Below are 16,439 nucleotides of genomic sequence, written 5' to 3' on the forward strand. Positions count from 1 at the left end.
ATCTTCCGAAGATGTGATGTAATGAATCGTGTACCCGACTACTTGAATCGTGAAGTTTTCGGTTTCCATTAGCCCTTCTGTGATAGCAGCATGCATCGGCTTTCAATAGTTAACCCTGATATCACGGCCACACAGCTGTCCAAGTTTAAAAAAAGCATTTTATTGGTTGGCAGTTGTGGCAACGCCTACTCAAATAACAACAGCACTGATTGTTAGAACGGCAGTTTTCGTGTGTCGATGCGCTACTTCGAGTGGATACATTCCCGGCAGGGTAATGTTAATCGCATTACGATTTCGATAACGAACAGGAGCACTTAAGTGCTAACGTAACTCGCGATAAGTGGAACACTTTTGGTAGCCCATCACGAATTCTATAGGTACCGGTAGATTCCTTCACCTCAAGGTTAGCAGCTATTTTCGTGTTCTTTGCATTTCTGTGATCGAATTTAGTTATTAAGGAACTATTGCTCTTGCAAAAGACGCAATGCACCTTAGAATTTACAAAGTATTGTAATTTCAAAACAAAGCTAGCAAAAGTCGAGTTAAAAATAATTTTATTTAGCTGTAGAGCATGTGATGCCACACATAAAATGAGCGTACATGATTTTAGCATTAAAAATGTGCACACTCTCTTGCACACGTTTGTAGTAAAATGCAGAAAACTGGTATAGTCAACGTAGCAAGTTATTTGAAACCTCATGTACAGTTACGTACACTGGCCTTCAATGATTATACGAACTAGTTCACCTTGTTAACAATATAAGTGTAAACAATTGTTGTTCGTAAATACTGCACTTTCGCTGTTTCATTGTGTTGTAGTTCATACACGTCTAAATCTACGTGTACGATACACATCATATCATATGCTAGTAAAAGAATACTGCATGAACTAGATTCCAAGCCGTTTTATGTAACCTGTCGAGGTTTGGTAGTATGTATTTGTTCAGTACACGTTTGTGTGTGGTTGTTATTTATGTGGGCTGAATGCCAGTTACATGGTAAGCGATTATTTAATTGTATTTTAAATCTTGAACACCGTGCATATCGATGTGTAATGCAGTGAAATATACCGTTGTTAAATCCCCAACACCACTCCTACAAGAAAGGTGATAAAAGAGATGGCAATAATTATTGACGTATTTCAATGCTGACATTATTTACCAAAATGTAGTAATGAAGTAATATTTCATCAGAAGAGTTGCTCTACTGAGAATGCCATTTACACTTTCACTTACCAACAGGATGTTGTTTTCTGTGCCATAAATTTTGAAATAATTGGGTGATGCAAAACTTGGTGGATATGTGTGCATTTGATAACAAAGGCACTGGTTGCTGCAATTCTGTCCGCATGAAGTTATGACAGACATTTTTTTCATTAACACTTTATGGAAAAAAACACCCTTTTGTTGAAAGTGATACCATGGCAGGAAAGCTGTGTTGATGCAGATGCTGGTGTGTTTGGAATATATCTGACCTGCAGTGGAGTGCTGCATCTCTGCATCATTGTGATGCTTAACAAATTGCTTGGTTATAGAAGTGTGCTGTTTGTGTTTATCTCATAATGGCCCACGTGTCTGAAAATCACAAGTGCTGAGTAGCTATTACGTCATCGACATTCATATTAAAAACCAGACTATGTCAAGGCAGCTGAGTTGCAATTTCTGTTGAGCAACTTAGCGTTGTTTAAACTTTCTTCTTTATCTCATGTGTTACTTTTGTCCATGGAATTTTATGACCTTTCGTCAAATTTCTATTGTGCTATCATTCATTTTTTGTGCAGAGCCATAATCTCATGGTATTTGATTTATGACAAATTATAGTTCTTAAAGTTATAATTTATTTATTGTGGCCCCTGTTCTTAAATAAGTCCTCACCAAATTTAGATTTACTGCTCTCCGGAAAATATTTTTCATTCTGTTTAATTGATCTGCACCTTTATGGAGTGTTCACTAACTTCACTGTTGGTTTTGAATAGGGTGTATGATGTTATTTCCATGGTTACAATATTGAGTCAAATTTATTAAGAACTCGGCAATAAGAGCCAACTTACCAGTAAGACGTTGCAACCATTCTAGCCTGGATATTGCACCAAACTGGTTTGGGAATGTATCACACAGCAGTTGTATCCTCTTCTGAGGCAAGCTGTACTATGTCCATTATAACTGATTCTCAGCATCTTGGACACTGGCACTGGGATGGAGTTAGCATAAGAGTGGGTCCCATAGATGATCTGTAGGGGACAGGTCTTGGGATCTTGCTGGCCACGCAAAAGGTTCAGAGAGATGCTTGCCATGTGTGAACAAGCAGTGTCCTGTTGCAAATTAGCACCAAAATACTGTCACATTAGAAGTAACACATGAGCATGTAATATGTGTGTGACATATCACTGTGTCATCACGGTTCCCTTAGTTGCTTAACAGCAATGAACTGAATTTTTTCTCGATGGCTCCCCATACTATGACCCAGGAGTAACACTGCTGTGTCTCTCCAAAACACTGGAAGAATGAGACGTCTCCCCATGTCACCAATGTACCTTCCAATTAATGTCATCCGGCACACTACTAAACCTCTGTTCATCGCTGAACACAATGCAGTGTCATTTGTCAGCAGTCCATGCTTCACAATCACAGCACCACTTCAGACACAGCTGTTTGTATTGTTGTGTTAATAGCAGCATATGCATGGGATGGGAATTCCCTTGTTCAGATGCTGCAAGTATCCAACCAATGGTGCAGGATGACACAGAATGTTGCGAGAAGTCCGTTACTTGTTCTTGAATGGCAGGCCCAGATGTGAAAGAGCTACAATGTTCTTGATGCATGGTATGGTGATCTTCCCTTGTGATTGTCCGACATGTTTCACTGAAACCATGACTATGAGCACACGTGCTGTCACATTCTCAAATGGTCTAACATCAGATCTGAATGCCGCACAAATTGGGATATTGCCTGACTGGTCAGCTGGCCAAATTGAAACCCACAATGAGGCCCCTTTCAAACTTTGTCAACTGCTGATAACATTGTCTCACATGAGTTTGCAATGTCTTCGTGTAATTCATGTTGCTTACTCAACATTTGACATTGCTCATGCCCCTTATATACCCTTCTCTGAGGAGAGAGAAACAACTATATGAATATCGAGCTCAGATGGATAACCAGTTCCAAGCAAAAAAAGGGAAAAGCTGAAAGATGGAAGCAGTATAAAGAGGATGTATACAAGGGAAATGAACTTGAAAGCAATATTACAGAAATGGAAGAGGACAGTCATGAAGATGAGATTGGGGATATTGTATTGTGGGAAGAATTTGACAGAACGCTAGAAGACATAAGTCAAAATAAGGCCCAGGGGGTAGACGACATTCTGTCAGAAATGCTGATAGCCTTGGGAAAGCCAGCCATGACAGAATTCTGCCATCTGGTATGCAACATTATGCGACTGGCAAAATACCCCAGACTTCAGGTGAATGTAATAATTTCAATTGCAAAGAAAACAGTTGCTAATGGGTTTGAGAATTAGTGAACTTTTAATTTAATAAGTCATGGTTGCAAAATGCTAACATGAATTCCTTACAGAAGAGTGGAAAAACTGCTATAAGCTGCCCTTGGGGAATATCAGTTTTGATTCCGGAAAAGTGTAGGAGCACTTGAGGCACTGCTGACCCTATGACTTCTCTTAGAAGGTAGGTTAAGGAAAGTCAAACCTACATTTATAGCATTTACAGACTTGAGAAAGCTTTTGACAATTTTAACAGAAACACTCTCTTTCAAATTGTGAAGGTAGCAGGAGTAAAATACAGGGAACGAAAGGATATTTACAACTTGCACAGAAACCAGATGACAGTATTGAGAGTCGAAGGGTATGAAAGGTAAGTTGTTGAGAAGGAAGAGAGACAAGGTTATAGCCTATCCCTGATGTATATGTACATTGAGCAAACAGTGAAGGAAACCAAAGAAAAATTTGGAGTAGGAGTTAAATTTCAGGTAGAAAAATAACTTTGAAGTTTGCTGGTTACATTTTTATTCCATTAGACAGCAAAGGACTTACAAGAGCAGTTGAACTGAGTGGACAGTGTCTTGATAGCAGGAAATAAGACGAATAACAACTAAAACAAAACAAGAATAATGGAATGTAGTCAAATTAAATTACATGATGCGGAGGGAATTAGATTAGGAAAAGAGATATGTAAAAGTACTAGATGAGTTTTGTTATTTGGGCAGTAAAATAACTGATGACGGTTGATATAGAGAGAATATAACATGTAGGCTGGCAGGGCCAAGAAAAGTGTTTCTGAAGAAGAGAAATTTGTTAACATCAAATATAGACTTAACTGCTGGGAGTCTTTCCTGAAGGTATTTGTCTGGAGAGTGGCCACATATGGAAATGAAACATGGACAATAAGCAGTTTATACAAGAAGAGAATAGAAACTTTTGCAATGTAATGCTACAGAAGAATGCTGAAGGTTATATGAGTAGGTGTGCAGCTAATGAGGAGGTCCTGAGTAAAATTGAGGAGACTAGATATTTATGGCACAAACTGATTAAAAGAAAGGATTGGTTGATAGGTCATATTCTGAGACATAAAGGAGATCACCAATTTATTGTTGGAGGGATGTGTGTGTGTGTGTGTGTGTGTGTGTGTGTGTGTGTCGTCGTGCTCCACACTTTTTTGTCAGACAGAGAGAGAGAGAGAGAGTACATTATCTTAGAGTGTTTGAATGAATTTGTTTTATACTTTTTGGAGAGCATCCGTGTAGCGAGATGCCCCAATAATTTTCATTGTGTGGCTGCATGTTGTTTCCACACAATCTGCCAAATGATTACTGGAAGTTAGATGACACTACAGCATACGCTGGATTACTGTCACCATTGCAAATATCAACATCTACTATTGTAGTTGCAGTAGTAATTAAAAAGACAGGTGAGATAGGAAGAAGATTTGACTTGATGCCAAAGAAGCCTTTTTAGCCTTTATATTTGGATAGACTATAAAAGTTTCACTTCTGTAAAAAAAAAAAAAAATTAATTGAAAGAGGATGGATAGATTTAAATTTGTTTTGTACACAGTATGTATATATAGTTATGAGGAAGCAAGACATTGTAATTAAAACATTTGAAATTACAAAGAGACAGAATGTCTGTCTAGTACTTACCTTCAAGAGACAAATTTCCAAGTACTGTGAATAAACACTTAAATAAGTTAAAAAAAAACTATACCTAACTTTCAGAACTATTTGTCACTTATTCAGGGAGGGAAACGGATAGGTTGGACAAGATTAAGGAGAGTTTTGGTCACATAGACCTCAAGCTGCGGGAGTCCCACATGTTTTAGGATGAGGGAAGAACTGCAAGTAAATTAGTTCAGTAGATAACTTTTGCCACAGTAGTGAATGACATTTGGAATGGATGTGTGTATAGTTTAGATATTATGTGCATCACTTTATAGACCATAGATCAGAAAAGCTTAGATTCTTATACATTGACTAAAACAAACCATTTTGTTTTATTTCAAAAGTTTTGTGGCCATTTCTTCACCTGAGCTATACAAAATTGATTATCATGCCCAACTTTTTGTAGTGCTTGTGAACAGTCATTTGTGGCATGAACAGTTTCAAAAATTGTATCAATGACAGTAGCCCCATAAGAGTCTCAAATTAAAATATTGAACATGTGTGTGTTTGTGCACTGCTGCTTTAATGGCAGACTGATGAGAATTCTTGTCACTGTAAAGGTAAATATTGAAAGTTTATCAGTGTGCTTTATGTTGTAGGATGTCTGTTTTACTGCGACAGTCATTGTCCCGCTTAACTCCGTTGTCAGCTGTGAGCTGTACGCACCTTCAGCAGCTGCACTCTCAGCAGCCAAGTGTGGACCTGTGCACACTCACTAAAACCTCTGCAGAACAGCAAGGTCGTCTTCCAGTGGTACCTGTTTTCAGGCAAGCACTGTCTTTCCCTGCTGAATCAATCGCTGTGAGGGATGCCTACGGAGAGTACACATACCGTGGATTATTCCTCAGTAGCCGACAGTTAGCTGATCAGCTTACAGACTCATTTGCCGGAAGACATGGTGAACGAGTTGCATTCCTGGCTGGCAATGAAGCAACTTATCTGATTATTCAGTGGGCATGTTGGATGAGTGGTCAAACAGGTGTGTACACTACATATTTTCACAGACCTAGTGGTACTCAATACTGGAAACAGCTCATGTTTAATTTACGATTTTCCATGGTTTGTTGTTTTGCATCTGTTTGTTTTCTGTGTTAATCAAGTTTACTTAATCTTATTATGGTGCTCAAAAGATTCACTCCTACCCATTTATAAGCAATACACTGACAGTGATGTTACTCATGATACTGGGCTTCATATATTTTGCGTAAAATTTGTATATGATAATCCTGTATTTAATGGTTGTTTAAATTTTGTAGCATCATCACCATCTCGTGCTCCTCCTCCTCCACATCCCAACAGTTGGTGGTCTCTTTCTTACTGTCTCTCTTTCGAAACTGTTCCCTTGATGCTCTTGCATTTTCTGCCAGTTTTAATCCCATCCATGCATTCCTGTCATCATCCTCATCCTTCCCCTGTTCCCTCAGTCAACTGCAAATCAGTATGGGGGAGGAGTTACCCAGATTTTCAAATCTGGATTGAAGCCTGTGTGGCACATTCTTTTTATTCTGTGCAGCAGTTTCTCACAGTAACTTAGTGTGTTTTGTCTCAATGTTATTTGCATGGGTTATCTCAAACTTTGTTTTGTATTCATAGGTTTTATTTTTTGTTGGAGTCACTCCCCCTTCCCCCCACCCCCACCTGTCCTCCCAGAAATATTAGGGGAAGGTTTTTGTTTTGCCTAGCAGTGGATGTTCAGGTTAGGTTTCTTATTTCTCCTGCTCCACACAGCTCATCAAGCCTGCCTTTTTTATTTATTTTTTTTTTGGGGGGGGGGGGGGGGGTCGTCTTCTGACTGTCCATGACAGGTTTGATATTTGTATCCAGTGTCTCATTTAAAAAGCATACTACCTTTTCTGACCCAAGTTTATAATCAATACATGCACATATTTAATATACAATTTTTTAAGAACTGTTTCTTACAAATTACTGGGAATAATATTTGATGTCAGTGGTGGTCTATTTCTGGAATTTATTCTTGTGCCCTGACTAATGTTGCTTTCACGTCCATTGTATTTCAGCTATCCAGTTTCGTGTGCTTCTAAATTATCTGAAGGCATTCCTACTTCTCCCCACCAGCATGCACACTTAAATGAATTTTCTTTTATGTGTTTTGATTTCTATCCCTCACTTTTTGATTAGAATTTTATTCACATTATGAATTGTGTTCCCGGGGGCTGATCTTATTTTATGTTAAGTCAGCTCTGAAGAGCTTCATTTTGAAGTGTTTGCCACAAATGGTTATACCATACCTGCTTATTTAAGCAGTCCATACTTTTTTAATATGTTTAACATAAATTGTTGACTTGATGTAAACGTTACACATACCTTTTCATAGCTTGATATGTGGATAAGTTGAAGTAGTTTGTAAGAAGTTGAAGTAGTTTGTAAGATGCAGATCACCATTTGTGATGCATGAATGATCGTAAATTATTGCTATACCTCTCAGACCGCTGCAGGACCTTTTCGATAGACCTTCATCACCACTTGCATGTTAGTGTCATTGCTTGTATGTTTTAACAGCTTTCCAGTTGGCACTGTGAGGCCCAATATTCCTGGTTACAAACTTTTACACCAGAGAAATATTTGAGGGTATCACTGGAAACAATCATATCACTAGTAAGGGAGTCTAACCACAAAACTACACAGGCAGTCGTGCAAAAGACTTATTATTATTATTATTGACAGATACTACTACTTTCCAGAAATCATGTGTGTCTCCGTTGTTCCACAGATAATGTGGAGTTAGTTCTAGAAATAGCAAAATAATACTTTCATGTAATTAGTCAGTTAATAAATAACATTAACCAGCCACACCAAAAAAATAAATAAATAAAACTTATTTTGGTTAAGTGAGTGGGTGGCCTGATGACCAAATGCCACAAACATGTTTCGCTAAGTCCACTCAGTATGTATATAAACAATGGTTTGGAATGAGACTGTGGTGAGAACAAGATTTCGTATTAGTTTCAGATCAGTCGCTAAATAAAAGTTATAATGCCAATAGATCAGGCTCATCTGAAAAGAGAACAATATTAGCCTTTGGTAATACTACAATTTACACAACCTCGAATCAATTTGCTTAGGTTATCTTCACTTCCTTGCTCTACCATATCATTTAGATGAATAAGGATGTAAATTCTCCAGTAACGTCAATCAAATGATAACTTTATTATACAAGGTACTCTTTACAGAGGTGCATATCCCTAATAAAGGTTCAGTTTGGAACCCAGTGCTTCATTTAAAATCTCTTAACTGAAACATGTAGAACAATCACTCGTATTAATTCAGTGAATACTGTTCTCAAGAAATAACTCGGCTGCATATAGGGAAACCAGTAAATATTAAAAACATTAACAGGACAAAAACTTACAAATTTAGAACTGTACTTGTTGCATAAAGGTAATGTATAACAGCTTACAGTACTGTCACTGACCCCAAGAATGAGCCAGATATTCAAACAGCAAACATAATGGACAGTAAAGTTACTAACATAATTGTGCAAATTATACGTACCCACGGAATCACCATATTACCAAGTGCTGACACAGTGACGCTCAGATACTACAGAGTTCATTCAGTTTCTAATTAGTAAACTTAGCACTAGAATCGTTAATTGAAGTCAGTGTCTCTGAGTTAAACAATATTATTATAGTGAAGTGAGCTGCACCAGTTCAAACATAACATAAGTTAATATGGAACATCAGTCTTATAAAGTGCTACTCTCCACGCCCACTCTAGTTTTATCCACATCACCTTTAGTTAGCAGAAATGACGTACCATCAATTCTATCTTGGATAGAGTATCTTTTAAGTATGCCTAATTATTGGTCCTCCTAGCAGATCAGCATTCAGACTTGATTTCCTTGCATTGCCCACAAATGTAATTGATTCAGACTGGGCTTTAATGCAAATTCTGGTGCCATCGTGAAACAGAACAATGAGCAGAGTTGATCTCAAGCTACTGCATAAATCAATTGAACAGTAAAGTCAGCACTAGGTAAGAGTAATCATACCCTCGCGTTGTACTTGTTCACATGCCCACAACCAACTGACTGCCTCACCTGCTCAGGGCCCAGCATTACGTAACTACTCGGGTGGCCATTGGATCACAGTGACTATGCACCAAGAGCAGGTTGTGCCACTTAGCGGTACAGCATCTATTCAGGTACAATAACTTTTTCAAATACACATTATGTATCCCTCGAACTATTCTTCCTCTGAAAGGTGAGCAACAAGGAAATGAGAAGCTTATCCTCTTGTCATTTTCCTGTTACTCTAGTATCCAGAGTTCACTATATTTGTGAGATTATATGAGTTTAACATATCTGTTATTTTCAAATAGGTTCTACTACAGGAGTTTGCAATAATACTTAAATCTCCAACTATGCTGAGGTCAGTTGGGCCGGTTTTACTAATTGTTCTGTTAAGTATATCAAGATTGTACACCACATTTATTTATTTGAGATACGTATTACATAGATCCAGTATGGCGTGATTATGCATGGATGTGGAACGAGTCAAAGCAGATGCAGTATAGATATCATACAATACAATACATACCGGTACTGGTATATTACACATGGTAGATGAATGATTCAAAACTGGTACAATACAAGAATATAATCAAGATAATAAACAATACAATACAAAAATACAATAGTGATAAAAAATAATACAAATAACAGTGACAAAGGAAATAATATGAATTACTACTCAGATTATTTATCTCTGTTGAAGAATTCATCTAAAGAGTAAAAACATTTTCCCAATAGGAAGTCCTATAGCCTTTTTTTTTTTTTTTGTCACTTTATATTACTTGGGAGTACATTAAAGATTTTTGTACTTGTGTACTTTACCCCTTTTTGTACCAGAGAGATTTTTCCATTCACAGTGCATATCACCTTTCCGTCTTGTGTTACAATGATGGTATGCCTCATTTGTTTCATATTCAGAGGAATTGAGAAGAGTGAAAGCCATGAGTGAGAGGAGATAATGTGAGGTAGTGGTTAATATACCTAACTATTTAAAAAGATTTCGACATGAGGTTCTTGGAGGGACACTACATATAACTCGGACTACTTTTTTCTGGCTTACAATTTTTTTTTTAAGTGGTGAGTTCCCCAGAAAGAATATTCCATAGCACATCACTGAATGAAAGTAGCCAAAATATGCAGACTTTGATATGTTGATGTCTCCAATTTTGGAGATTGTTCGGATGTCAAATGTTGCTGAGCTAAACTTTTTTAGTCTTTGCTGTATGTGGAATTTCCAGTTGAGCCAGTTATCTATGTGAACGCCTAGGAACTTTCTGCACTGAACGCTCTGTAGCTGTATTTGGTGGGCAGTACATACCAATAACTTTATGTTTAGCTAAGCTGCTTGAATGGGTGTTTATGTGGACCACAACACTGGCCATTTCAGTTGTTCCTTCTTTGCAGAATTGTTCAACAAATGAGATTTTATTAAAGGTTCTGTAATTACTAACAGGTGTGTGAATTCTCATCCACAAATACTTGCAGCAAATTGAATTTATTCCTAAGATACTCCACATTTAGATGCATTATTCTAAAGGGTACTGATATTTTACAACACTTTGTGACGTAGTATTTGAATCAGTTGAATTATCACACTGGTCTTTAACACTGCACTGTAATGACAATGGATGGTGGCCTCATACATACATTAATCTTTGTTCCATAGGTCATGAATACTACATTTCGTAATGATGTGGAATGTGTCACCTTAACATAAGTTTTCTTTACACAAAATAATTAATCAAATAATTAATTTTATATTTTTATTTATTTATTTATTTATAACAGTTACTACTTCGTATCTAAGAATTCATCTATTGAGAAGAAAGAGTTGACATTTAGAAATTCTTTTAATTTGCTTTTAAATGTTGGTTGGCTATCTATCAGACTTTTAATACTATTTGCCAAATGACCAAAGATTTTTGTGGCAGTATAATTCACCCCTTTCTGTGCCAAAGTGAGATTTAATCAAGAGTAGTGAATAGCATCCTCACAAATATTAACAGATAATTTTAGCAGCACTCCCAATTTCTTAGCAGTAATATTCACTAAAGTTGTGATTATGAACAGCACAGTATCACTGAACTAATTAAATCTCATCAGTATTGAAAGTCTGAAAATCTATGCAAGTCCTCTTGTTAACCATACCTCTAAGTTCACAAAATTGAAGTCCAAGATTTGTTGAATTTGCGGGACACACGTGGGCCAAACGACAACCTACCAAGACAAGGACCAAAGACCACATGCTCTGCTGAGCATGCTTGCTTATAAACTTGGTCACATGACCATCATAGGAGTAAATGTAGCTGCTTTACTTCTGACCATCATCCAAGTTTTATACTGCAATTTTCATACAAATTTATAATCATGTATGAGTTCGTCTAATTACTTTACAATAAAATATAATTTAAAGTAACTTTTTCAGTATTTCACATTTTAGGAAATACTTGTAGTGTCACAATACAAATACAGGACTATTTGGCCACATCACATAACCTATATGTTGATTTACAACCTATTGATTACAATTACATTTTACTGTCATGCTGTGAAACATGCAATAATGATAAGTATTATTTGCACAAAACATATTGATACCAATCATTGCTCTGTGTATGTCAAGTTGAATGGTGACTTCCTTCTTCTCTCCCAGTCTCCCCCACTATTTTTTAAATATAATAACAGACAGAAGTGAAACATATTGACTACAAAAGGTAGCAGGGAGTATGCTGTCATTCTGACCAAAGTGTTAGTACAACAAAATGTCTGATCCATAGCGTACATGAGACTCCGAACAGTATGTTTCAGAATAATAAGATTGTCTCGCTAGGCCCATTATTCTATGTTGTAGATCTAATTTATAAGTCATTTAAAGCACAAAAATCAACAAGGAAGTGAATGTTACACATATCAGTTTTTTTTTTTAATTGGTTTACCTCTATCTTTTCAGACCCCAGCAGATAGTGACTTGCACCATGATCATAAATTTTGTTATAAAAAGCACATCTAGGAATTTTTAATTGATTTTTAATGAGAAATTAGTGGTTTTTAGCCTGCCACTTGAAATTTTCCAGTATTTTATCTAACATTCTCATGAGAGTACGAGGGTGTGCTGAAAAGTAATGTCTCCAAATTTTTAAGTGAAAAATTTTAAATCATGTTAAATAGAACAAATTTTATTAACATTGTACATCTTAATGCATCACGTCCACATATTTGCAGCCCTCTGCTTCTAAAGAGCTCCGAATTGTAGCATTTAACATGGCAGTTTGTAAAATAACTATATTGGTGGATGGGAAACAGCTTGCTTTAGTCAAGTTTTGTATTCGAAGAGTTTGTTCACGCATGGAGCATCCTCTCCATCATGACAATGCCAGACCACACACGACCACTGTGACATCTACAACAGTCTGATGTCTTAGGCTAAATGTCATCAGTTATCGTCCATACAATCCTGACTTGGCTCCAGCCAATTTTCATCTGTTTCCAAAACTTAAACACCACCTTCAAAGATTTCATTTTAATAGCGATGAAACAGTGCAAGCAGATGTGAGTTGCATAACTGTTAGGGAAAGTCAGACACTCAACAGTGATGGTATCAGTAAACTGATCTCTCATTGGGAGGACTGTGGTTGGCACCAGGGTGACTATGTTGGATAAATAAAATCAATCAATGGAAAATCCAGGATAAAAAATGACGGTGTTATGAAAGGACAGATTGCAACTCACCATATAGGGGAGATATCGGTCACAGGCAGGCACAACAAAAGACTGCTAAACAAGTAAGCTTTCAGCCAAAAAGCCTTCTTCTGAATCAGACAAAACACACACACACACACACACACACACACACACAAAACCACTGTATGTGGCTGCCAAGAAATAAATATGTAGACATGAAGAATAAAGGTATAGACTGTTAATACCATTTATTTTATTTGAGAAGTGTTAAGAATTTTCACATAAAATTGGAGGCATTACTTTTCAGCACACCCTCTCAAATTCTTGATGTCTCCCGTTAATTTCATAGTATTTTAACCCCGCACATGGAAGTCTTTTTTTAATATGGGGTGCAAGCAGTCTTTTTGCGGATAAAATTAAATATTAAAAAATAAATTTTTCTGTATGCTTACAATGAATTAAAGCCTGCTGTTTGTATTATCTGCAAGTGAGATTGCTCTGTTTCTCCATGAGAGAATGGTGTACGCTCTGCCAGTTGACCCTGAAAATAAATATGTATAATGTATTATGCATACATGGGAAAACAAATGTACTACTGTACAAGTACACTATTGATGATAAACTGTGGGAACAGTATGTACTGTAAAATATGTACAGTAGGTGTAACTATTGAGAGCTCATCTCAAAATTGTTTGGTTAGTATGAGAGTGTTACCAAGATGCTCAATAACTACATTGGCAGTTAAAAGATAAACATTATGTATCACAGAAAGGTTTACTGTTGAAACTTCGACAGAGCACTCTGTAAGAGTCAGAAAACATATCGCTTCCTGTCACATACATTGTGCATAATGACGACAGTGAGAAAATTTGATAAATTAGAACCAATACAGAGGCTTGCTGACAATCATCCTTCACACAGCCGATTCGCGAATGGAACAGGGAAGGGTAAATCAGTTAGTAGTACCGAAAGTGCCCTCTACCACACTCCATTAGGTGACTGCGGAGTATGATGTAGATGTAGGTAGATGAGTTGATGTGATGATTACAATTCATGTCATCTCTTGTTTTCACAACTAGATATTTATATGACATAATTCATTGTATTAACATCTGTTACATTTTTAAGTTTAATGAACTGGAAATTTCTCATTGTATAGATGTTGTTGCCTGTATTTGCTCTTGATTCATGTTAAGTCAGTATAACTAGTTAATGCTAAACTTTTCTGTCATTAATACTTTCTCTTAGATAATAGTCTCACCTTCAAAGAGTATGAGATAATATCCAATACCTTGATGTACTGTATAACCTGCATTTTCCTTGGGTATGCCAGAAATTATGTCTGTGCCCATCGATGTCATCTAGTCCAGTGTACTGTGCTGTGTTCTGCACATTAGGAAGCTATCAGCACAGTTGCGACATTCCCTTTACCTGTATTGCAACTGATAAAAAATGCCTTTAAGTCTCATATCTTGATTTTATGAAGTAATATGCTGAGTATAGTACTGACTTTAGAAAGACTAGTGCCAAGTAATGTGCTTTAGACAGAAATTAAATTTGAGTAGTCTTTCCCACTTTATTTGCACTTAACAGTTTTTGATGGCCCGTTCCAGTCTTACAGTACACAGTTCCTACAGTTAAAAGAATCAAACTTCTCCTTCCACGAACTTGTCCACAATATAGTAACTTGGCTACAGTGCACTGACACACTACTTGTTGAACGCCACAGGGGCATAATATGCAGAGTTAGAAATATGAAATTAATAGTACATGTTATAGTTTTCAATAAATTCACCAAAATAGATCACTGCATCCAGTGTGTAACATTTCTGTAACATTATCACTTAATGCCAGCATGTATGTTAACCGGGTGTGATATTTTACATGCGAAGTTGTACAGTTATTAGCTTCTACAAGACTTTCTCATACCAACAGACATAGTTGTTTCGTGTTTAATTTCCAGCTGCAGATTTTCACAGTTAAGTTAAACACAGATGTTATGCGATTCACATCCGGAGCCAGATTGACACTAAATGCCATAAAGATGTTAGCATCATGCTAACTAGGTACGTACTTTGACACGGGGTGTTAACGTTACAAGTGGACCCTGCAGATTTGCGATTCCTGGGTAGGGTGGGCTATTTAAAGACTAGCGTACAGATATTTGTTAATCTCGGAAACTACGGAATATTTTGAAAATCGGCTGGATTAGATTTCACTGTTCTAAATGGACTATAAGACTTAACTGCTTCCTGGTTTACGAAAAACATTGAAGGTTAATAAGTTATAGTTGTATGTAGAACCATCTTATGCTTCCTCATTGGAAATACCTACTTAAGAGTTGGGCAACCATCTTGAAATTATTTTACCTTGTGCAAGATTGTAATTAGTGGCTTAATCAATTAATGGGAGGTATCGTCTGATTTAGAAAAATTATGTTCTCAGAAATAGAGGGATGACTGCTTTTGAATGAACAGTAACAGTACTTCAGATTCCGCCGATTAGTGCGGAAGGTTTTCCCCATTATGTGTTGTAAAACTTTCAGTTAGTCATAACATTCAATTAATCAAACAGCTAGCAAAACTAATTGCATCACTGAAATGAGAATGTTCAATATAAGCAACTGGATAATAAATTTAAGTGGAACTTTGCCTAAATAACACTTTGAAATATTTATGAACATATTACATATTTTATGTGCAGCTGAATTAAAAATTGAATGAAAAATCAGGAAAAAATGTGGTTATCGATGGCCATAGAAGGCATACCAGATGGAGGGTTTCCAACATGCTACATCTCGCAATCTATAACATTTACAAGTCTACCCAGAACTGTGTATCCAACCTAGCATCTGAACCTGTGATGGCACTACTTGCGTAGTAAATGTTATGGTTCACTGGCAGTTTTATTATTGATCAGTCTTTACACAACCCTAATACACTACTACCAGTGTTCACAGGCACCATGCCTTCTTCTAATATCACTGCCCCTTTTGCATAGAGTCCATTGCAGCTTCTTCACTACTTAGAATGCAGAGTGCTTGGGATGAAGCTATGGTGTGGCGTAGTCGAAGTTACAAATATTAGTAAACAATGTGCTTTCTATTCTTCCACCATTGAGGAAAAAAGAACAAAAAATTCAATATTGTGAATGTAATTAATTTTGTCATATTGGTACTTAAAGTTTGAATAAATGCCATAGAAAACTGGATTACAACACTCTGCACTAGATTGAGAACTACATATGTGTTACCTCACTGTCAGTTTGCATAAAGTCTAAAATTAAATATCTAAATTTATTTGAAGAGCAGTGATTGTTCCCAGCTGTTCCTCTGAGCAGTGTGCACCCTCCACAACTGTTGGAATACTTCATCTCTGACAGTGATGCAGGAGTAGTTGTTGCAACAACTGAACATGCTGATACTCTACGGAAAGCCGCTGGAGACAAGCGCAAATTTATTGTCCTTGACTCGACACTACGCACTCTTTCATCCAGGAAAGCAGATCAGGTACGTGCACCGTGAACTCGTAGTAGGATTATATGGTACAACTTTTTGT

The 16,439-nt window shown here is 36.8% G+C and overlaps 2 protein-coding genes across 8 annotated transcripts in view; one reads left to right on the forward strand and one right to left on the reverse strand.

Annotated features, from left to right (window-relative positions):
* The window catches only part of LOC126277938 (triple QxxK/R motif-containing protein-like), a 47,564-nt gene extending 47,441 nt beyond the window's left edge, over nt 1-123 (reverse strand). The window contains exon 1 of the mRNA XM_049977528.1: nt 35-123. Within this exon, the coding sequence (XP_049833485.1) occupies nt 35-96 (62 nt within the window). The 5' untranslated portion in view covers nt 97-123. The remainder of the gene's footprint in view (nt 1-34) is intronic.
* Nucleotides 124-191: 68 nt separating this feature from the next.
* Nucleotides 192-16,439, forward strand: part of LOC126277937 (malonate--CoA ligase ACSF3, mitochondrial) — a 67,561-nt gene continuing 51,313 nt past the window's right edge. The window contains exons 1-5 of one of the 7 annotated variants that reach the window (XM_049977522.1): nt 316-403; nt 3,573-3,679; nt 3,777-3,865; nt 5,768-6,147; nt 16,206-16,390. In XM_049977522.1, the coding sequence (XP_049833479.1) occupies nt 3,834-3,865; nt 5,768-6,147; nt 16,206-16,390 (597 nt within the window). In that variant the 5' untranslated portion in view covers nt 316-403; nt 3,573-3,679; nt 3,777-3,833. The other 6 variants (XM_049977523.1, XM_049977524.1, XM_049977526.1 and 3 more) reach the window with 6 other exon arrangements.

The sequence above is a fragment of the Schistocerca gregaria genome, chromosome 6, assembly GCF_023897955.1.
Source record: "Schistocerca gregaria isolate iqSchGreg1 chromosome 6, iqSchGreg1.2, whole genome shotgun sequence".
Taxonomy (NCBI): domain Eukaryota; kingdom Metazoa; phylum Arthropoda; class Insecta; order Orthoptera; family Acrididae; genus Schistocerca; species Schistocerca gregaria.